The 22,158-nt window shown below is 54.9% G+C and overlaps 1 protein-coding gene across 7 annotated transcripts in view; it reads right to left on the reverse strand.

Annotated features, from left to right (window-relative positions):
• Positions 1–389: 389 nt before the first annotated feature.
• DOCK6 (dedicator of cytokinesis 6) overlaps positions 390–22,158 on the reverse strand; it is a 46,746-nt gene continuing 24,977 nt past the window's right edge. For 4 of the 7 annotated variants that reach the window (XM_081284199.1, XM_081284198.1, XM_081284202.1 and 1 more), the window contains 27 exons: positions 21,499–21,591; positions 21,155–21,250; positions 20,421–20,561; positions 16,823–16,936; positions 16,558–16,728; positions 15,945–16,084; positions 15,691–15,860; positions 13,341–13,501; positions 13,029–13,211; positions 12,633–12,759; positions 12,185–12,269; positions 11,510–11,606; positions 11,248–11,382; positions 10,827–10,979; positions 10,410–10,568; positions 10,215–10,315; positions 8,479–8,671; positions 8,256–8,399; positions 4,616–4,747; positions 4,516–4,530; positions 3,060–3,185; positions 2,861–2,950; positions 2,334–2,570; positions 1,577–1,720; positions 1,386–1,492; positions 1,024–1,185; positions 390–619 (listed from right to left, as the gene is read on the reverse strand). In XM_081284199.1, coding sequence (XP_081140325.1) covers positions 577–619; positions 1,024–1,185; positions 1,386–1,492; positions 1,577–1,720; positions 2,334–2,570; positions 2,861–2,950; positions 3,060–3,185; positions 4,516–4,530; positions 4,616–4,747; positions 8,256–8,399; positions 8,479–8,671; positions 10,215–10,315; positions 10,410–10,568; positions 10,827–10,979; positions 11,248–11,382; positions 11,510–11,606; positions 12,185–12,269; positions 12,633–12,759; positions 13,029–13,211; positions 13,341–13,501; positions 15,691–15,860; positions 15,945–16,084; positions 16,558–16,728; positions 16,823–16,936; positions 20,421–20,561; positions 21,155–21,250; positions 21,499–21,591 — 3,519 coding nt within the window. In that variant the 3' untranslated portion in view covers positions 390–576. Of the gene's footprint in view, positions 620–1,023; positions 1,186–1,385; positions 1,493–1,576; positions 1,721–2,333; positions 2,571–2,860; positions 2,951–3,059; positions 3,186–4,515; positions 4,531–4,615; positions 4,748–8,255; positions 8,400–8,478; positions 8,672–10,214; positions 10,316–10,409; positions 10,569–10,826; positions 10,980–11,247; positions 11,383–11,509; positions 11,607–12,184; positions 12,270–12,632; positions 12,760–13,028; positions 13,212–13,340; positions 13,502–15,690; positions 15,861–15,944; positions 16,085–16,557; positions 16,729–16,822; positions 16,937–20,420; positions 20,562–21,154; positions 21,251–21,498; positions 21,592–22,158 lie in introns of those variants that run through there. The other 3 variants (XM_081284200.1, XM_081284201.1, XR_014020835.1) reach the window with 2 other exon arrangements.

A 22,158-nucleotide genomic window follows, 5' to 3' on the forward strand; every position in this document is an offset into this window, starting at 1 on the left:
GGCAGGAGCCCAACAGAGGTCCCTCAATAAAAAAAGCCCATAAATGGGGTGGCCACATTTTTTAAAAAAGTTTCACCTTGCTGGGACTGAATCCAGGGCCCCATGCCTGCCAGGCAAATGCTCTGCCACTGAGCTACACCCCCATCCCGGGGTGGCCGGCTCTTCTGGAAGCACTCGGTGAGGACTTGATAAGTGTTATTATTCCCAGTGGACTTGTGGATTATTTGTGTCACTTTCCCCACTAGAGTGTCAGCTTCACGAGGGCAGTCACCACTGTCCCCAGCACCCAGGAGGTTATCACTGTCTCAGTGGGTGTCACAGGACACATGGCTGTGAGGGGATGGACTGTACACACGTGACCCATCCCCCAGTGACCACATCATACAGGCTGCATATAAAAACCATTTTAAATTAAAAAAGTTAGGGAGCATCAGTGCACACGGACAGGAGCAGACAGACAGAGGGGCAGAGGGCTCAACCCCAAGTACAGTGCAGGCACCCTGAGGCTGAGAGGGCAATAGGGGCGACTCCCAGCCAGGCACAGACAGCTGAGGCCTGGATGCTGGTCCTCTGGGCTCAGAGGTCTGCCCTCCGAAAACTTGCTCTGTTCAGAGAGTTCCTGGGGGAGGAACGGGGTTAGTCAGCATGGGTCCCCAGTAGGGCCTCCAATTCCACAGGGCTCCCTCCTCCACCTCCTCTTATGACACTGCCCCCTCCTCTTCCAAAGATCTTTTTAAGATCTCTCCTGCCCCTTTTATCTTCGCCCTGATCTGGCTGTGGGGTTTGCAGATTCTTGCAATCCGCCATGGGAGGTATGAATCCAGCCAGTTTCACAGATGTGGAGACCAAGGGTCAGACAGCTCAAGACACATGTCAGGGACATGGCCGCCCAGAGACTGCCCTGCCTTTGTACTTATGGACGGTATGCAAAGCTTTGAGCGCCGCCAGTGTTGCTATGCGAGTGTGTCTGTCCTGGCCAGCCTCCGCTTGCCCTCTGTAGGGTAGGGGGCCCAGGTTGGACACCTGAGGCTGGATGGGGTCGGGGCCAGCAGCTGGGGCAGGCGCTGGGTGAGCAGGGGCTGCAGCGCTTCCCGCAAGCGGCAGTAGTGGCGCTCCAGTTCGCGGTGGTACTCCTTCTGGTCAGGCCCAATCAGGGCTTTGTTCTTCCGCAGAGCGTCCTCACATCTGAGGGCCAGAGGGCAGGAGATGGTCAGCAGAGAAAGCAAGTCCCTGAGGACCCAGCCTGCAGGGAGGCCCACCAGGGGGTCAGGCAAACTGAGGAGGAGCTATCATCAGTAGCGGGGGCCAGTTAAGTGAAGAGCTGGAACGGGGGACACAGGAGCCTACGGGGGACACAGGAGCCTTCGGGAGAGTGTCAGACCTACTTCTTGCAGAAGTCCTTGAAGCAAAGCCGAAGTTTGTTATGATGCCGGAAAAGCTTGGGGTCTTCTGGGATCTCTGCCAAAAATACCTGAGCCACCTCCAAGGGACCCTACAGGGTGACAAGGACCCATGAGGGTGCCTGCATGGGGCCTAGAGTCGCCCTGGGAGCCTGCACCCCCCATACCAGCCGTGCCTGGTTCACGGTGGGCCCCACAGAGCCCTGCAGCACCATCTGTAGCATCTTGGCATCTGGAGGGTCCTGTTCAGTGGCAAAGGCCAGCTCCCGTGTCTTCTTCTGCATGTCCTCGATGGCCACCTCCACTGGTGTAAGCACTGTCTGCGGGTTAGGGAGGGTGTATACACTTGCTGGGGCCTGATGGTGTCCTGACCCAGGTCAGCCCAAGGAAGCTGGGATCCCACTGAGGGCAGAGGACCCAAGAGGCTGGCAATGAATGGGCCCTGGGGGCTCCTGTCTGCTGGGCTCTGCCATGGTGGGGGTACTGGTGCAGCTGCCTTTGACTCTGTGGTTGGCATGGTTAGGGTCCAGCCTTAGAGGTTAGGTCTGGTGCCCTTGAGTCCAGTGTCCCTATGTCTAGGGTCTCCAGGCCTCCCTGGGTCTGGAGGTAGAGGCTTGAGGTGGAGGTCAGAGTTTGAGGTGCCCCCCACCTCTCCAACCCAGTTCTGGGGTACTTGAGCCTCTTCCTGGATTTGGGGTCTCCAGGCCTTTCCTCTCTGGCTGGAAGGGGATGGACTGTACATCCAGACCTCTCTGGGTTGCCCTGGACCAACAGTTCACAGTACCTCTCCTTTCCGGGTCTTCCTTGATCTGGGATCCCCATGCCACCCCTTTCTAGGTCTGGATTGCTGAGCCAACCTAGGTCTAGGGTCCCTACACCTCCCCTTCCCAGAGCCCGCTCAGTCTGATGCCCTCCTCCCATCCCCGCGCCCACCTCTTCCCGGTGGCACACACGGATGCGCGTCTTGATGTAGGGGAAGGCGTGCTCAGTGCTGAGCAGGGTCTTGCGCTTGTGCTGCTCGGGCAACTCCCCGTGTGCGCGACCATCCGGCGTGAAGGGCGTGCAGAACAGGAAGGCTCGCAGCCCGTAGTTGCGGTCAAAGTAGGTCACGCGGTCCTTGAGCTCATAAGTGTCGAAGTGCGGCTCCACATAAGTGATCTGGATGTAGGCCTGGGGTGTGGGGTGGGGGTGAGGGTTCCACAGCCCCAGCACAGGCACCTGGGGCCTCAGGCCTGGTGAAAGAGGCCCTGGCTGCCCTGAGTCTGGGGGCTTTTGATTCTAGGGTTTCCAGATCTTCCTACATCTGGATGACTGGGACTGCCCTGAGGAACAGGCTTTAGGCTCCCCTAGGAAAATAAGTTTTGGAGTTGTGTAAGAGAAATAGGATTTTAGCTTCTCTGGGAAATAGTATTTAGAATCTCCTTTTATATAGGATTTTGGGAGGATGGTTGAGAGCCCACCTTCTGTGGATCCAGCTTGGACTTGTCCACGGGGTTAGAATCTTTGATGATCTCCACCACATCGTCCCCAAACCTCTCTGTGTAGAACTCCTGAGGACATGGGGCTGACTCGGATCTGTACGATTGCAGCCCCCACTCCAGTCCCCAGGCAGCCTGGTGTCCTGTCCCCCCCCCCACATCCCCCAGAGACTGGACTTGCCTCTAATCGGTGGGAGATCTCGGCCAATTTGGTGATTGAGGGCTCCTTGTACACAAACTCCTGCTCATCCAGGTCCCCAAAACGTGCGCCATAGAAGCCCACTCGGAAATACGTCCCGAATACACGCTGGGGCTGGGAGAATGGGGTTTTGTTGTCTGGGAGGCACCTCTGGAGGCCTCCCTAATCCAGAGATGGGTGTCCTTGTGCCCCACGAGGCAGAATGCGGAGGGAAGCAAGATAGGGCTGGGGAAGAAGTTGGCATGGACAAGGGGAACCCCGAGAACATCAGGAGGGGGTTATGCACAAGCAGAGGACCTGGAGAATTTCAGGGCATAGGTCTGGACCACAGCCAACTGCCCATACTCCCCAACCTGTCTACCTCCCCGAGTTGTTGCTCTCATTTAACACCCCAGACTTCTGTTTTTCCTGCCTCCCTCTGCAGCGGTTCATCATCTGGATCCCAATACCAAATTAGGACCGGGACTGTATTGCTCATATCTGGGTCCCGATGCCCATGGGGCTGCTATGTAGCAGGTGCTACATAAATGCTTGAATGGCTGAAGGGTGATCCGGTTGTCTTTTGCTTTGGGACAGAGGCTCTGGCTGCATTGTTCTAGGGCATTTCTCTCCTGCCTGAGCCTGACGATTAGAAGAAAGAATCCCTCTTCACCCCAAGAATGCCACCTCCCCCAGGAAAGGAAGTTGGGTGCTCAGATCACTCACCAAGGCAGATCCGGGCAGGGCGGAGCAGACATGGTGGGGCCGGAGGTGGGGGGTGCACAGAGAGAGACGGTCATGGCAGGGGTCAGATGTCACCCCCCTCCCCTCGGGTCCTGGCCATGGCACCCTATGAGAATCACTCCATGGGCAGAGAGATCAGGGCTTTGGGGAAGGAGGGGCCCCCACCCAGCATGCCTGGTAGGACTCTGGGTTCCTGCCATCTTTGGCCAGAAAATTCTCCCTAAACTAGGAGATGCCTAAAAATAGAAGGGAAGAGGCGGGACTCGGGGGGCATTAACCAGAGATGAGGAGCAGAGATCCTGTGGGAAGCTGGGAGTTGTGGAGGCAGGACAGAGACTAGACACTTAGAAAGGGAGAGCCAGAGTGACAGGCCAGAGACAGCTGGGGAGAGATGGAGGAGAGAGACACAGGCAGAGGCTGAGAGAGGGCGAGGGAGACCCACAGCCCCTCCCTCCACACCCCCCATGCAGCAGCAACAGCTAGCCCTGCCTGCGGGATGGGTGTCTCGAGAGCCACCAGTTGGGTGACTCACATAGTGCCCTGGAGATCTGGGGCAGGGGGAGGTGGAGTGGGGTGCGTCATCACCCACAGAGCCTTGGGTCCCCTTGGCCAGTGGTCACGCTCTTCTTGTGCCCCCTAGTGGTCCCTGACCGCGGCTGACCAGGCATCACAAGGGTCCCTGAGGCAGGTGGCCTTGGAGGGCAAGTGGACTCACCTCCCAGCCGGAGCTCTGTGGGGGAAAGTCAAGGTCAGCTGGGCCTGGGGATGGGGATGGGGGCCCGAAGGCAGTCCTGGGGATCGTGTCCTGGGCCCACCTGGTGCATGATCTTTGTGAAGGCTTCCTGCAGCTTGCCGTGTACTGAGGCCAGCTTCTTATAGTCACGGTGGGCCTCCAGGATGGGGATGAGGTTCTTGTAGACTTCATTCACTGCCTCATAGAGCCCACCCTGGGGTGGGGGGTGGAAGGCATGGGGTCAGGATCCCCCAAACCCTCTGTGCTGCCTAGAACCCCTGCTGGCTTTGCTCCTGTCCCCCTACTCTGCTCCTACCAGCTCTCCCTCACCTCTTACAGGAAGTCCACCCTGACCACTGTCACCCAGATGGGGCACTAGCCTTTCTGCTTGGCCCCCACAGAGCCCTCTATGCTCTCTACAATTTGTAACGAGCTTCCAATGTCAGGTGCTGGGTACATCTGTATTTTGTTCCTTTATTGCTGAGAGGATCTCTGTGATCATTCTTTATTTTTCCCCCCAGCGCTGGTAGAGCTAGGAGGGTGCTCTACCACTGAGCTCCACCTCCAGCCCTGGAATTCCTTCTCGGTGGTGGTGGGGAAACTGAGCCTCAGAGACATGAAGGGGTTCCTGAGGCCAGGATCTAAATACCAGCCCATCTGGCCTGGTGCCCGACTTCCATGCCCAATTGTTTCCTGGCACGTGACAATAATCATTTGCATCTAGCCTGGTACACAGCAGGTACCCTTAAGTGTTTGTTGACTGACTGTCAGAAGTCTGTGTCCACTCTCTGGCTTCTACCCAAGGACATTGTCTTTGAAGACTCCAACAAAGTGACAATAATTAAATAATTAAAACATCACTAGAGGAGTTGGCATATTGAAAAAAATTTCACTGGGAGGGGTGTGGGTGTACCTAGTGGTAGAGTGCCTACCTGGCATGCCCGAGCCCTGGGTTCCTGGGTTCCATAACCAGCATGACAAAAAAAAAAAAAAAAAAAGGCCTAAAACCTTATTTCAAAAATATAGGGAACTGACTGCAAACGGATTCCCCAGTTTTTGTCTTTTTAGATTAAAAGACTTCAGAGTCAGGGCAGTGAGATTACCTTGTATGATACTATGATGGTGAATGAATGTCATTGTACATGTATCAAAACAACCCTGCTGTGAACTATGAACTCTGGGTGACAATGTGTCAATGTAGGTTCACTGACTGCAGCAAATGTGTCACTCGGAAAGACATTGATAGTGCAGAAATCTCTGTGTTGGGAAGGAGGATATGGGAAATCTCTGTACTTGCTGGTCCATTTTGCTGTAAACGAAAACTCCTCAAAAAAAAGTTTATTTTAAAAATCATTTTAAGTCAGGTACAGTGGTGCACGCCTATGATCCCAGAGACTCGCAGGCTGAGGCAGGAGGATTGCAAGTTTAAGGACAGCTCCAGCCATTTAATGAGGACCTCAGCAACTTGGTGAGATCCTATCCCAAAATAAAAAAATAAAAAGGGCTGGGGATATAACTCAGTGATAAAGAGCCTCTAGGTTCAATCCCTAGTACCAAAAAAAAAAAGGGGGGGTTTTAAAAAGACTTAAGATGCATAACACTAACTATTAGCAGGATGATGAAGCTAACAATAAAGTATCATACATTCCCAAATAGCTGGAAGATGGATGGGTACAGCTCAGTGGTAGAGTTTGCTCAGATTGTGTGAGGCTCTGGGTTCTATCCCAGCACCATCAAAAAAAAGGAAAGATGAGAGGACTTTGAATGTTTTTAACTGAAGAAATAATAAATATTTCAGTTGATGGAGACACTAGTTAACCTAATTTGCTTATTCCATACTGGTATCTGATTCATATGGTATAGACACTGTATCTATGCTTATATCATCGCATATTTGTACCAAAACATCAGGCAGGAGGATCAAAACCAGCCTCAGCAACTTAGCAAGACCCTGTCTCTTAAATAAAATATTTTAAAAAAAGGGCTGCGGATGTGATTCAGTAGTTAAGCAGCCCTGGGTTCAATTCCCAGTACAGAAATCACTTTGTACCCCATAAATACAATTCCCAGAAACAGGAATCACATTGTACCCCATAAATACAATAATTACATATCAATTTAAAAAATTTTAAAAGGGACTGGGGCTGTAGCTGCAGCTTAGTGGTACAGCACTTGCCTACCCTGTGAGAGGCCCTGGGTTCCACCCCCAGAACCCCACCCCCCACACGCAGAAAGGCCCCCATCAGCCATAATAATGGTGGTCCCCTTATGGACCCTGGTTCAAGACAGACAACTGCAAAAAAAAAAAAAATCTATGTACACACACACAGTGTCGGCGACTGAACCCAGGGCCCTGTGCACGCTAAGCATGTGCTCTACCGCTGTGCTGTACCCCCAGTCTCCAAAATGATAACTAGGAGACATCAGGGACATCTAAACGTGGACCAGGATGAGGCGATAGTAAAATATTCCTATGAACTCGCTCCTGAGGGAGGAGAGTTTTGTAAAGGGCTTTTTTCTGTCAGTGAGGGCCACACACAGAGGCAGTGAGCACATGACGGGTGACAGCTGGGATGTGTTTCAGGCAGGAGCGTCTCAGGCGTGCACAGGCCTACGAGTCTTTGAAGTCTCGTTTAAGTTCAGGGCCTGGTGTGGAGGGCTAGGAGAGGCCGAGGACTCTGTGTTTTTTAAATATGTTTTTAGTTGTAGATGGACACAATACCTTTATGGGGTACTGAGGATCGAACCCAGTGCCTCACGGGCACTAGGCAAGCGCTTTACTGCTGAGCCACAACCCCCTGGTGATGTCCACTACCAGCTGGACCATGTTGAGCGGGGGAGTGGGGGGGGGGTTTAAAATGCACTAGCGCATGTATTTTATAAAAACTGTGAACTCTGTCCTTTTATATGTCAAAAAAAACCCAAAAATACTCTAAAATAAACTCTAGGAAAAAAATGTTAGGGACGAAGAAGAGATGAAACAGGACAGAATAACACAGGTAGCTGCAGAATTGGGGTGGTGGGTATGGGGCAGGGGGCATATTACAACTTTCTTTAAACTCCCCTCACCACCACCCGGTACTGGGGGTGGAACCAAGGGCCTCACACATGCTAAGCACGCGTTCTACCAATAAGCTACATCCCCAGTCACTTAAAACTGTTAATTGGCTTTATTTTCAATTCCAGAATTGGGCCACACTTCATGCCATAAAATGGAATAGGTGTTCCAAAGAGTGGAGTGGGAGTTGCTTTTATATTTTATTTATTTATTATTCTGCAGTATAGGGGATGGAACCCAGGGCCTTGTGCCCACTAGACAAATGCTCTACCAATGAGCTACATACACCCCAGGCCTTTTAATTTTTTAATTTTGGGACAAGGCATTGCTAAATTTCTAACTTGTGATCCTCCTGCCTCAGCCTCCTGAGTAGCTGGGATGACAAGTGTGAGCCATGGCGCCTGGCTCGGAGGCTGGTTTTATGGACAGAAAAGGGCAGAAGCAATAAGCTTCTGTCTTCCTTCCCATTGCTGCAAAGGTTCTATGGAAACAAACCTCCAGTTGCAGCTGTGTGTGGAAGGAGGGCTGGCTACAGCCAGGCCTGTTTCAAAGGTGTAACGGGGAGAAAGGCAGGAAGAGGGCTTCTGAGGAGCAATATCGTCCTTGCCAAGTCCCCAGCAGGGAAAAGGCACGGGCAGAGGTCAGCTGACACCCCGGGCCTCACCATGGTGAAGTAGGCGGCCGCCTGCTCCAGCAGCCCCACTAGCCCCAGCTCGGTGAAGTGCTTCCCAGAGCAGAAGCCCTCCTCGTCAGGAGACAGGATGTCATCGGAGATGGCGGACTCTTCCAGCACGTTGGACGAGATGTTCTGGGGTGGGAGGTGGCATCAGACCCTGGCCTGGCCCACCTGGCCTTCCCCTCCCTGCTCTCCACCCCAGCCTGCTCACCTGGAAGGACACACAGCCCACAGGCAGGTGGCGGCTGTCTTCGAGCAGGGCCAGGTACTCGGCCACCAGGGCGGCGGCGTGCACCATGCACTGGGCGGCTTCTGCGTGGTTGCCCAGCTCCGCGTGCTTCCCCGCCATGTTCTGCAGCCACGTCAGCCGCAGGTCCGGGGAGCCCTGGTAGCCCCGGGCGATCCTGGTGTCCAAGTGAGAGGGACGTGAGGACGGGTCTCTCCCACACACCATCCACCCACGAGGCTCACTACCCCACCTTCTGCCATGGGCCGCCCATCTGCTCACCTGGTCCCATGTACCCATTTGTCCCCCACCCATCCCCCCGCCAGCCCATCCACCACCTGCCTGTCCCCTCATCCATTCCCACACCTGCCTTCCCGCTCACCTGGCCCCTCCTGGCCCACCTCACGTCTTCCCCTCATCTCCCTCCTCATTTGTCCTCTGTGACCTGTTTCCTGGTGACCTGTAAGTCTCCTCTGCTGCACCTCGTCCACCTTCTGCTTACCTGTCTCCACGCTTACCTGTCTCCTGCCGTACATCATCTCCCCTCCTCCCCCATCTGCCTGTCTCCTTACTTATCCCACCCCCTCCTTCTTTCTTGTCCCCTCAACTGCCACCCCAGGTCACTCTCACTTTGCCTGCTCATGAGCTCACCTGTGGAACCCTGACCCCCCTGAACTCACCATTCCTTTCTGTGCGCTGTGTCACCTGACCCCCGTGGGCACCTCCCAGGTGCCCCACCATCCCTATCTCCAACAGGTGGGTCCACCTGCCCAGCTCCCAACTCCAACTCACGTTTCTTTTCTTTCTTTCCTTTCCCTCCTGCCCCACCCTCCTTCCCTCCCTCCTTCCTTGCACAGGGCACTCGACCACTGAGCTACCTCCCCAGCCTTTTCTAAAATTTTACTTTGACACAGCATCTTGCCAAGTTGCCCAGGCTGGCCGTGAGCCCGCGATCCTCCTGCCTCGGCCTCCGGAGTATCTGGCACTACAGGTGGACTCCCCGGTCTCTGCTCCCCTCACCTCTCCTCCCCGTCACTTGTCCTGGTTCTCATCTGTCATTCTGTTATCATCTGGAGTCCCCCCCCCCATTGGGGATGAAACCCAGGACCTTGCATGTGCCAGGGAAGCACTCCGCCACCCAGTCATCTCCAGCCAACTACAGCTTGGACTCAGTGTCCCCCAGAGCCCATGAAGTAAAGGCCTGACCCCAGAGGCGCTCTCGGGAGGTGGTGGGTCTCTTACGAGGCGGGGCCGCGAGGGATGTCATCAGGTCACTGAAAGCCCTGAAGGGGATCTGGGGCCCCAGCCTCTTCCTCCTCCCCGGTGTCCTGATCACAGGGAGGGGCTCTGCCCTGCCACATGCTCCTACCACATGTCTCTCTCCACTGCACAAAAGGAACGAGGCTGATCACAGACTAAAACCTCCAAGACCATGAGCCTGGAGGAAGCTTCTCTCTCTATGAGCTGACAGCTCGGGTCCCTGTCACAGTTCAGGGGAGCTGGCCAGCACACACGATCCGCGGTGCGTTCCCTGGTGGTCCCCTGTGTCTCGCCGTCCCCTCAGGGGTCTGTCTGCTGGCCGGCCAGCTTCACCTGTCTGCTCTCCTGCCCCTCTTTACTTGTCCCTGCTATCACTGCAGCCTTGCTCCTCCCCGCCGCCCCTTCTCTCCTGGGGCCAGGAGGCGCGGGGCGAGGCCGCAGGCCGGGGCGGGCAGGCTCACCGGTACATGAGGTCGATGAGCATCTCGGGGTCCTCCTGGTGCTCCTTCATCTTCACCGTGTCGGTCAGGATCATGTGCAGGTTGAACATCAGGTCCTGCACCTGGAGCCAGGGAAGGTCCATGGCCAACGAGGGTGGGGTCAGGGCTGGGAAGGGGAGGGCAGACCACTGGCCCAGGGTGGGACACGGGCCTCACCTGCTCTGCGAAGGTGCTATCCCGCAGCCCCACGTCCTCCTCGGCGTAGGTGAGGATGGTCTTGAGGGACCGTCGCAGGTGCTCTTCACTGAAGTTCTGCGTCGTCCCCACAAGGGACGACAGTGACATGGTCACCTGCATCTTCACACGGGCAAAGTTCTGTGGGGGCAGGGGAGGTAGAGTGGCCCGGGAGCCTGGACACCAGGCCCCACCCAGTGCCTGCCCAGGCTGCCGGCTGCTACCCCCATCTGCATGGAGGAGCTCATCGCACCTGAACCCCTCATCCTGACCCCTCTGCCCGCCCGAGATGCTTGAGATGCTCGGTGACCGCCACCCCTCCCTCTTTCCCCTTGGGGCACTGTGACCCCCACAGCTGCCCTGACCCAGCCTGGCCTAGGCAGCCCCTCCCCGACTCACGTGGCCGATCTCGTAGTTCTGGCGCATGAGCAGGTACAGGGAGGCGCTGGCGTGCGTGCGGATGGTGCTGATGCGGCTGCCGCAGTGTCGCAGGAGCCTCAGGCAGAGGTCGGCACACAGCTCCGTGTCCTCCTCGAACAGCAGCTCTGGGAACTGCCCCCGGGACCCAGAGGACACTGTTTAGCCCTTCCCCGTCCTGGCTCGGGAGCTGCCAGATGGGGCTGGGCAGGGGCATCAGTGCTCTGCTCTCTTTGGCCATCAACAGTGGCCTGTGAAGTCAGAGCTGGCTCTGCACCCTTGCTGTGTCCCTTCCTCTGTAAACTGCAGCTAAGGAGACTGTTTCATGAAACTGTCAAGTAAATGCCCAGTCAATGGGCAGCTATTATGACTCTGTGAACTGTGGAAGTCGAGGGGTGCTCACCTTGGACACCAGAGCCCGCTGGGTGGCCAGGCCATGCTGCAAGAAGAGGGCACTCTGGGCGCTGCCCAGACTGTACAACACAACCTTCAGTACCGCGCCCAAGACGCTTTCTCGCGCCTCTGACAACATCACCGTCTTTGGGGAAAGGTGCCAGAAATCCAGGTATTAGAGACTGGGCTGGTTACAGGCTTAGGGAAGGAAAGGAAGCGTAGAGCTGGAGATCACAGGGCACTGAGTGGGCACATGCTGGATCAAACCCTACCTGAACGATGATTTCCAGTGTGTCCAGAACCACCAGGCTGGCCTCTGTTGCCAGGTTCCCATCCACCAAGGCCTCATGCTCCATTTCATCCTTGGTCCTGAAGGGGAGATGAGGTCTTGTGAAGCCACTCAGGGCCAGATCCCACGTCACAACTGAGCTCCCTTCCTCCACTGGTTGCCCAGCGGGGCAGCAGCTCTCTAGAACCCCTCCCTGCCTGCTGCGGTTCAATATAGTCTGCATGTCCCTCAAGGGCTCATGTGCTGACAGCTTGGTCCTTAGTATGGCAATATTCAGAAGTGGGGACTAGCGCAATGTCCTTGCATCCCTCAGAAGAGATTAAGGTCGTTCTTGTGGGACTCCTTAGTTCTCCAGAGTGGGTTGGTGGAAAAGCCTGGTTCCACCCACACAGGCTCCCACCACCATGATGCCATCTGCCAGAGGCAAAAACTGACGGGGTCACCTGGTCTTGGACTTTCAGACTCTAAACCATTTTTCTTTTCTTCTTCTCTCTCTCTCTTTTTTGTTGTGTGTGTGGTGCTGGGAATGAACCCAGGGCCTTAGGCGTGTTAAATAAGTGCTATACAACTGAGAAACCTCTTTTCTTTATAAGGAGCCTTCCTGGAGTAGCTTGTTATAGTATCACGTACACTGGACTTCTCCACTGCCCACACCTACTTGTCCACGCGGTCTGATGTTTGTTTCCAGTGTGTAACGCTCTTGCGCCATCGAACATTCTCCTGGTTCCCAAATGGGCTCCTCTCTGCGATGTGAGGGCATGTTCATAGATGTATAAAAACAGGACGACACACATGGGCATGGGAAAACACGGATATGAAGACACTGTCACGGGAAAATCCTGAGGGACGCTGGGCAAAGCTAAACCTTGCTGAGTAGGCAGGCACCCCAAACCCAAATCACATGAGGACAGATGGGGAATATGGACACTAGAGACACATGGGGGACTTCCTTTTTAGTGTGGGACTGGGGATGGAACCCAGGGCCTGAGCGAGGTAGGCAAGCCTCCACCAATGAGCCACCCCCCAGCTGACAGACTTCCTTCTGGGGAAAGCTTGCTGCTGGGGGACCGAGGTGGCCTGCTGGCGGGGACGGGTCCTCCTCTCACCGCGACTCCTCCGCACCATCTCTTGCCGCGCCCCGATGGTGCCCAGGATGGCCTCCTCTAGCCGGGCCTTCATGTCCAGTGACTTCTTGAACGTGAGGCTGTTGATGCGCTCGAAGGCCTTTTTCCCCTGGGGGCCCAGAGGACTGGGGTTCAGAGTGACCTCTGCTCTGGGCCCCATACGACCTCTAGGACCTTCGCTAGAAGACGCAGCTCACTTCTCTCTTTCCCATCTCACCACCTTCCAATTCTATTCTTATTCCTTGGCTGACACAGAAATAAACCCCTTTTGACCTCAGCCTGGCGGGAGCCTCTGCGCAGACACCCCCCGCCCTGCGCGCCAGCCCACCGGGCCCCTTGAGCCTGCCCTGCACCACAGCCCCGCCCATTCCCTCGGACCTTGTACTCGAAGGCCGCCAGACAGAGGTACAGCAGATCCAGGAGCCGCCCCAGCTGTGGCAGGGCCAGGTCTGCCGCCCAGCGCTGCAGGAGGGCCGGCTCTGCGTTTTTCAGGACCCACAGCACGCACACCAGCAGCGTCCGGCTGGACTCGGCAGAAAGCGGACAGCCGGAGCGAGATGCCTGGGGCCAGACAGGGCCAGAGCCAGCTCATTTTCTCCACTTGAGACGAATACTGGCCTAGGTGATTCTCATGACATGACTTCTCTCAGCCAGTTGGATGGTGTCCCCGGGCACAAGCCTCGTACTTACGGTTGGAGGGCCCTGTGAGATGCTGGTCCGGGAGCCAGGGGCCAGGGGGCCACCCGCAATGGCCATGGCCACCGACGGGTTGATGGTGCTTCCAATGTCCCCTTCGCCTTCAGTGTCTGAGTCGAGCATGGAGGCCAGTCTTGACCGCTGGCCTGGGCCCTCTGCAGGGAGGGTGGGATGGGGGAGAAGACTGAGTCCTCAGCAAGTGCCAAACCCGGGCCCCAAGTTCCAGAAGTCTCACATCACCCCCTCCCCACCAGGTCAGGCTGGGATCTGACTTCTCCACCCAGAACCTACTTTCTGCTTTTAATTAGATATTCTAATTATGCTACTGTTTGTCAGACCCACAGAAGCCTGGGCTCTGTCTGCTCTGGGCACTGCTAGGTGCTCAATGGCTAGACCACAACCTGGCCCACAGGACTCTTAGGGACACAGAGGACTGCGTGTGGTGCTGTGCACGTGTAATCCCAGCTACCTGGGACGCTGAGGCAGGAGGATCCCAAGTTTAAGGCCAGCCTGGGCGACTTGTGAGACCCTGTCTCTAAGTAAAAAGGGCAAGGATGCACCTCAGTGGTAAAGAGCCCTAGGGTTCAGTCCCTGGGAACACACACGCACACAAACAGCAAAGACGATGAAGACCATGACCACAATAGTAACAGCAGCAACACGGTGGCTGTTCACACAGCACCCATTTGTGTTTCCGCAGCCTCCTGCTCTAATCAGTCGGCAAGGCCCTGGGTTCAATCCCCAGCACTGACTGCAAGAAATTTTTTTTTTTTTAATTATCTCTTAAACTTCAAAAGAACCCTGAGGCAGGTACTTTTATTATTCCCTTAAGGGTGAGGAAACTGAGGTACAGATAGGTTACTTGTGCAGGCTCACAAAGCAGGTAAAGAGAAGAGCTAAGAATTGAACCTCAACAGTCTGATCCCTAAACCTATTATCTTGAAAAATATCCCTGGCCCCAAAGAACTGTCACCAGAGGGAGGGGCTGAAAACAGATGTACTACAGATTTTTTCCTAGAGTCTCAGTGTCTCTCTCTCTCTCTCTCTCTCTCTTTTTTTTTTAAAAAAAGACTGGGCCTATGCTGCCCAGGCTGGTCTTGAACTCCTGGGCTCAAGTGATCCTCCTGCCTCAGCCTCCCAAGTAGCCGGGACTACAGATGCCCCCACGTCTGCCTTGCGCTGGAGACTTCTGAAACTCTAGCCCAGCTCAGCGTAGGAGGGGATCCGCCCCTCACGGCCTCTGGCTGACAGCAAAGGGGAGAGCTCTCTGGGGAAGACGACATTGCTTCGGCCCTGTGGTTCCTTTGTATACAGCGTCCAAAACACAATAAAAAAACCACAGGACACGTGACCAGACGGGAAAATGAGACGGAGGAGAGGAAAAGGGGCAGCAGAGGCAGACACACGAATACGACAAGCTGATGTCCACAGATCAGCCACGTGTGGGGTGTGAGCTCCAGTCCCAGCTGCTCGGGAGGCCGATATGGGGGACGACTTGAGCCCAGAGATTTGAGACCAGCCTGGGCAGCGCAGCAAGACCCCATCTCAGAAATCAGTAAACAAATTAATAACGTAGTTAGAATCAGAGGAAAAGACGGGCACAGTGGGCCAAGAGATGGAGAATTCAACATCAAGATGAAGGCTATGAAAAACAATGAAACTGGACATTTTTCAAACAAAAATATAATATCCGAAATTAAGAATTCAATGGCAGGGTGGACAGAGGCTGTAATTAGTGACCTCAAAGACAGGTGGACAGAACGCTTCCCAGGTGAAGCACAGAGGTAAAGGGATGGACACAGCTGACGCATGACACTAGGCGGACGTACGTGGAGCGGAGTCCCAGGAGCGCAGAGAGAAAGCGGAGCAGGAAAGAAGTTCAAGAGAAAACCACTGACAGCCTCCCCGGAGGGTGGACAGGACTGACCCCCAAGGCCCGGTCTGTGCTGCCGGCCGCTGTCTACGAGGTCCCTCCGTGGCCCGGGGCGTCTGCTGATGAGTGGACGCACAGCCCCACCTTCCTCTCACCCAGTCGCGTCCCACTGTCCCCCCACACCCCCTCAGGAGGTGTCAGGACAATGCCGCTTGCGGCTGGGAGCTGACAGTAGGTCAGACCTATGGTACCTCAACTGCTCTGTGAAGTCACTGGGGCCATTACTGTCCCCACTTTCCAGGTGAATCTAAGGCTGGAGAGGCTGCGGGCTCCACAGAGCCTGTGTAGAACCGGAACCTCCTCTGCTGGCCTCTCGCCCCTGCTCTGACCCGAGAGCTCTGGCCTTTCCCACCCTGGCCTTGGGGGACCGAACCCTGGACCACGTGACCCACCCCTCCCTGGCCTGCTGACCAGCAAAGTCATGTAGCCGTGGCAGAGTGTCCCGTGCGAGCGACAGCAGCGGCAGGTACAGCTCGGCCACGCGGGCCTTCACGGTGACTTCGGCGTAGCGGGGATCCGTGTCGTGGCTGCACAGCAGGGTGTGCACGGCGCAGATGGCCTTCTTGTGCAAGAGGGATGCCCTGTGGGGCGACAGGGTGCTCAGGAGGGAGCACGTGCTCCCGGCGCAGCCACTTGCCCTGGGGTCCCGCAGAATCTGGGCTCACCCTTCGGCTTCAGGTTCCAGGGCCAGAGCCAGCTCCGTCAGCAGGAGCCCGGCCAGAAAGTGCTGCTGCCGGAACAGTCCGCTCAGCTCGAACATGCTGGCCACCTTGGGGTCCGGGGCCTGGCTGGAGAAGGTGGAGCTCTGCAGAGGGTCGGGAGAAACGGGGGATGGCAGAGTTCCTGCAGTCAGGGGGCAGAGGTGAGGTCACCTCAACGACATCTTGGAGTGACTGGAGATATGACATCATGAGAGACTGGGGTTAACTCATCTGGAGGTGACAGCATGGGGTTAAAGCCAGCACTGAGAGTCTGAGGTCACCTATCTGTAGGTGACAGGTCATGGGGTCAAAAGTCAGAAGACTGAGAAGCAGCGGGTGGAATGTCACTCTCAGATACAGGGGTAAAAAAAATCAAGCTTTACTTCCAGGGAAACTGCTGAGACTGATGGGCCAGGGGTGAAGGTTCAGAGGTGAAAAGTCAAAGGTAAAGGGTTAGCCCACTTTGGCAGCAGTCCTGGGTCTCAGTGGTCCAAACAGAAATGAGGGAACCACAGAAGATGGACTGAGGTGCCAGTTCCAGGCCAAGGGGAGGAGGCAGAAGTGGAGGCCTACCTACCTGGGAGGTTGTGGAGGACACAGATGGGGAGGGTGAGGCCGGGGGTGACAGAGGGCAGCAGGGGAGGTTGAGGGTCACGTAGTGCTCGTGGCTGCACAGGATGCGGGTGAAGTCCAAGCGGAGGGTCAGCAGCGCTGTGGGGTTGGGGGCGGACTGCAGCCGCGTGGCCACCTGCAGGGAAGGGGCAGTCACTGGGGATGCCAACGTGGCCCTGCGCATCACCCCATGTGTCCTCTGCCACGTCACTGGCCACGCCGACCCCTACCTGCTTGTAGTGAGCTCGCACCAGGTTGAAGATGAAGCCACGGTCTGCCAGGGACAGGAGGTCACTGAGGAAGAAGGCCAGGCTGGCGTTGAGGCGCTCGGCCAGCTCTGCATCCTGGGGACACAGGAGCTCTCAGTCCAAATCCATACTGCCTTGCTGGGCTGTCACCAAGGCCACTAGAGACCTCCACGAGCTGTGCCATCGCTCCAAAGCCCTGGGTCATCCTGACACCTCCATCTCTGGGCTCGAGGAACTCAGTCCCTTCTTGGCTGTCCTCCCTGACGTCCCTCCCTTCCCCATGCTCCATCCAGGATGCTCTCTTCCTTCCACTCTCGCTCAGATTTGAATAGCACGCCAGCTGCAGAGCTCGACTCCACTCCAAGATACTGTAGCTCTGTCCAGAGTTCAGAACTGGGCAGACTACATTTCCCAGCCTCCCTTGCAGCTGAGCACAGCCATGTGACCACAATCTGGCCAGTGGGATTGAAGAGGAAGTGAGGCGACCACTTAAGTGGAAAGGTAGGTTTTCCCCTTCCCACAGCCTGCAATATCTGATGTGGGTGCCATGATGAACCCCCAGGGCCAGGGCCAGGCCACACTCTAGAGCTCCTTGTAGCTCAGAAATAAACTCTGTGGGGCTGGGGATGTGGCTCAAGCGGTAGCGCGCTCGCCTGGCATGCGTGCGGCCCGGGTTCGATCCTCAGCACCACATACCAACAAAGATGTTGTGTCCGCCGAGAACTAAAAAAAATAAATATTAAAAATTCTCTCTTTCTCCCCCCCTCTCTCACTCTCTCTTTAAAAAAAAAAAAAGAAATAAACTCTGTGATCAAAGCATTTGAACTTTGTGATTTTTAAAGTATTTGTGATTGTGTTCAAGCAAATTAATCTCTGCCCTGATAACTCACATAGCAATCATTTAACAAGCATCAATTGAGCACCTGCTGTGTGCTTAACCCTGTGAATGAGACAGACACTGTCCCGTTGCTTGTCTACACACACAGTCTCATGTGGGGAAGACAGACAATAAACAAAGGAACTGAAGGTAATACCGTGTGCTTCAAAGACAACAGAACGGGGCGAAATTTCAGATTTCCAAAGGATGAAAAAGAGCCAAGGGGAGAACGGGATTCTAAGTAAAGGGAACAGTGAATGCAAAGGCACAGAGGCAGAATGTGCCTGGAAAGTGTGAGGAACAAAAGAGACCAGCAGGACCTGAGATCTGGTGGGGACTTGTTCTGCCCTCCTGCTCTTGTCAACCAGTTGGTGGCCTTACAAGTTAGCCTCAGTGGCCTTCAGTTAGTTCCCTGCGACCCTAAAGGAACTGGACTCTGAGTCCACAGGAGGACAGAGACTGAGGCAGCCTGCTGTATGGAGGCTGATAGCATTTGGCAAATATTAAGTGAGTGAATGAAACACAGTGGCTGTGGCTGATGTCCCCTGGGGGCAGCCACAGTGCAGCTGCTCAGGAGCACAGCTCTTCCCTGCAGGCCCTCTGGGGCTGGTTTCTGCACAATCCAGGTCGGCCCTTGGAAAGGCTCCCGTGAAACCAGACCTTCAAGACCAGCCAGAGGTCACATGGGATTGTGCACGGGCTGGCTTGGGCCAGAATGTGTTCCAAAAACCAGAAAGTTCCTTTTGAATCCTAAAGTACTATTTCTTTTTAAAAATCAGACATCAGGTCTCAGCAGAGACACTCCTGCAGGGTTTGGGCTGGCGGGAGCTGAGCAGGTTGCCCGTCTGAAGCATTCTCTGGTCACCATAAGCCCCCCTCTCCTCACTGAAGCTGGCAGTGAGGACACAGGCTCTGCAGCGGGTGGATGGCTTCAAGTCCTCATCCAACCCCTTTCCTGTTGTGTGGCACCAGGTTAAGCCAATCAGTCACGCTCTGCCTCAACATCCTCGTCAGTAATATGGAGACAACAAAACTAATTTCATAGTTTTCATTGTGGCATACTCATAAATCATGTCTGTAAAATACTTTCAAACCGAAATTAAATAATTTTGTTTTATTTATTTATTTTTTTAATATTTATTTTTAGTTTTCAGTGGACACAATATCTTTATTTTACTTTTATGTGGTGCTGAGATCGAACCCAGCGCCCTGCGCATGCCAGGCAAGCGCGCTACTGCTTGAGCCACATCCCCAGCCCAATAATAATTTTATTTTGCTCTTAAAAATTAAAAAGAAAGGGTCTGGGGCTGTGGCTCAGCGGTAGAGCGCTCGTCTAGTATGTGCGAGGCCCTGCGTTCGATTCTCAATACCACATAAAAATAAATTAAGAAATAAAATAAAGGTATTGTGTAAAAAGAAAAATTATTATTATTATTTTTTAGTTTTTAGTTTTCGGCAGACACAACATCTTTGTTTGTATGTGGTGCTGAGGATCGAACCCGGGCTGCAAGCATGCCAGGCGAGCGCACTACTGCTTGAGCCACATCCCCAGCCCAAAAGAAAAATTAAAAGAAAGATTTTGAGCAAAAAAAAAAAAAAAAAAAAAAACAACTTGACTATGGGCTGGGGCTAGGGCTCAGCAGTAGAGCACGCGCCTAGCATGTGTGAGGCCCTGGGTTTAATCCTCAGCACTACATAAAAAAAAATAAATAAAATAAAGGTATTGTGTCCAACTACAACTGAAAACTAAATATGGGGAAAAAAACTACCTTCATGTGCAATTAGGAGAACTTTTTTTTTTTTTTTTTTTGGTACTGGGGAGTGAACTCAGGGGCACTTGACCACTGAGCCACATCCCCAGCCCTATTTTGTATTTTTTTTTTAAATTGGAAATGGACACAATACCTTTACTTTGTTTATTTAGTTTGTTTATGTGGTGCCAAGGATCGAACCCAGTGCCTCACACATGCTGAGCAAATGCTCTACCACTGAGCCCAAACCCTAGCCCGCTATTTTGTATTTTATTAGAGACAGGGTCTCACTGAATTGCTTTGTGCCTAGCTAAACTGCTGAGGCTGCCTTTGAACTTGCTATCCTCCTGCCTCCGCCTCCCAAGCCACTGGGATTACAGGTGCCCAGCCCCAATTAGAATTTAATAGCATCTAGGTACTGTACCTAGATACACAGTAAGTGCTCAATAAATGCTCCATTTAATTATTATCCTGATTATTACTGTCTGCCCAACCCTCACAGGTACTGGAATTGGTGATCTCCGAATAGCAATATCTACTTATTATGCATCTACTGCATACTGGCCCTGTGCTAAGGGCTAATGGATCTGCTCTGCTCACCCCAGTCCAGCCACACTCGCCCACTCAACGCCAGGCACAGTCCTGCCTCGTGGCCTCTGCATCTGCTGTTTCTCCTGCTTGGACTGCTGTTTCCCCGGTCCCCAGAGATTGTTCCCTCACCACCTTCACTCTCCCCCTAAAACTCAGCTGCAAAAGGTAAAGCTTTTGTTTTGTTTACTGTTGTGTCTTTACATCCAAAATAGGGCTGTGTACCCCAGGTACTCAAGAAACATGAACAGACCCATCCAAAAGACCTTGGCAGCCGTAGGCATGGGGCAGGACTGGTGCCCTCACCTGGCTGGCCCCAAGCCTCGCTTAGCCCCTCCCCTCACTGAGGTCACGAAGCTCTCACCTTGTGGACACGAGTAATGACCTCCATGCCCACAGAGCCCACCAGGGCAGTGATGTCATCCAGGAAGCGCCCAGGGAAGCGCAGCTTGCGGGGCGTGTCCAGCCGCTGGCCCAGAAGCAGGTGCAGAGCCATGCTCTTCACCTGGGGGCGGGGCGAACAGGCGAGGGGCGGGGTTTTAGCAGAAGGACCTTGGGAGTGTGGGGGGGGGGCCTGAGCCCTGTAGCCAAGGCCGAGGGAGGAGCCTGAGGGCTCTGGGTGGACTTTGTGGCGTGGGCGGGGCTTGAGGAGCCATGGGCGTGAGCCTCCCGGGGTCCTCAGCCCTGGGTTCAGGAGTGGGAAGCCTGGGGTGTGGGAAAGGCTTGGGCAGTTTGCGGGGGCCAGAGATTGGGGCCCGTGTTCCGAGTTTGAGGGAGCCCTGGGTTAGGTTTTGTGGGCGCATTAGAGGTCTAGTGGAGATGTGGCCACATCCTCTCAGGAGGGGACCTCTTAAAATTTTTGGAGGTGGTCTCAAGCCTGATCCCTCTCTGTGTGGGGACACCTCTTCGAGGAGGGAGGTCCCCTCTCTGAGCGGAAGTGGCTCATGAGAGAGTGACCTGTCTCCCAGGGCAGCAGGGTCCTCTCTCTGTGAGCATCTCTGGAGGCCACTTCTCAGGGGTCTAAGGTGTAACCTCAGGGATTTTTTTAAGGGTCTTGCCTGGGGGTCTCTTTCCTTGGGCCGAGAGCAGGGGTCTCACCATGAGCTGGAAGAAGAACCAGGCGTGCTGCAGGACGGCCTCGCGCACAGCGCTGCTGCTCACCACCCACTGCAGGGCCAGCTCCTCGTGAAGCAGCTGCAGGCAGGGTCGGGGTCACCAAGAGCCAGGTGCCACCCCCTCCCACACTGCCCCTGGAGAGCATGGCAAGGGAGGTTGAGGCTCGAGGGCTGGGGACAACAGCAGAGGCCATGCGGAAGGACAGGGGCAAGAGCAGCTGAGGTGCCAGTTCCCAGTCTGGGCTCTGGATCGGGGGAGCAGCTCTGGATCCCTTTGCTGGGGGCCGGGAACAAAAAACATGGAACCCACCCACCCCGCCCCACTACCTTCTGCACAGTGGGTCTCAGCTGGGGGGCCGGCAGGGCCGTGGAGGAGGCCTCGAGGTAGGAGGAGGCTCGGCTAGAGCTGCAGTCGATGGCCTAGGATGGGATGGGATGGGGAGGATGGATGGCAAGGACAGCTGGTGTGGGGGTGGTGGCAGGGACACGGTGGGAGAGACAGAGGTCCACACGGACTCATCCAAATGGAGGAAAAATGTGTCCCCATGGACATGGGTAGGAGGAAAAGAAGAGGAAAAAGAGCTTCCACGTGGATGTGTGCTGTGGTCTGAGTGTGTCCCTGAAGTGTCATGATTTGTAAACTTAAATCCCAAAGTCACACCTTGATGGTGCTTGGAGAGGGGGGCCTCGGGAGGTGATTAGGACTGGATGAGGTCAGAGGGTCGGCCCTCCTGATGGCATCGGTGGCTTTATAAGAAGAGACCTGAACAAGTACCTTTGTGTCTTGCTGTGACACAAAAGTTAGGATACAGTGATCACAAAAGTCCCCATCTGATGCCAGCACCATCCTCTGGGACTTCCCAGCCTCCAGATCTGGAGCCACATAAATTAGTCTCAGGTATTTTGTTATAGCAACAGAGAACGGGTTGAGACGGTGTGTGGGGGCTGTGGGGGGCTGGTGAGGGCAGAGGGGAGGAGGCACGGTCT

Source organism: Spermophilus citellus (genome assembly GCF_964194105.1).
Source record: "Spermophilus citellus genome assembly, chromosome: 3".
In the NCBI taxonomy this organism is placed as follows: Eukaryota; Metazoa; Chordata; class Mammalia; order Rodentia; family Sciuridae; genus Spermophilus; species Spermophilus citellus.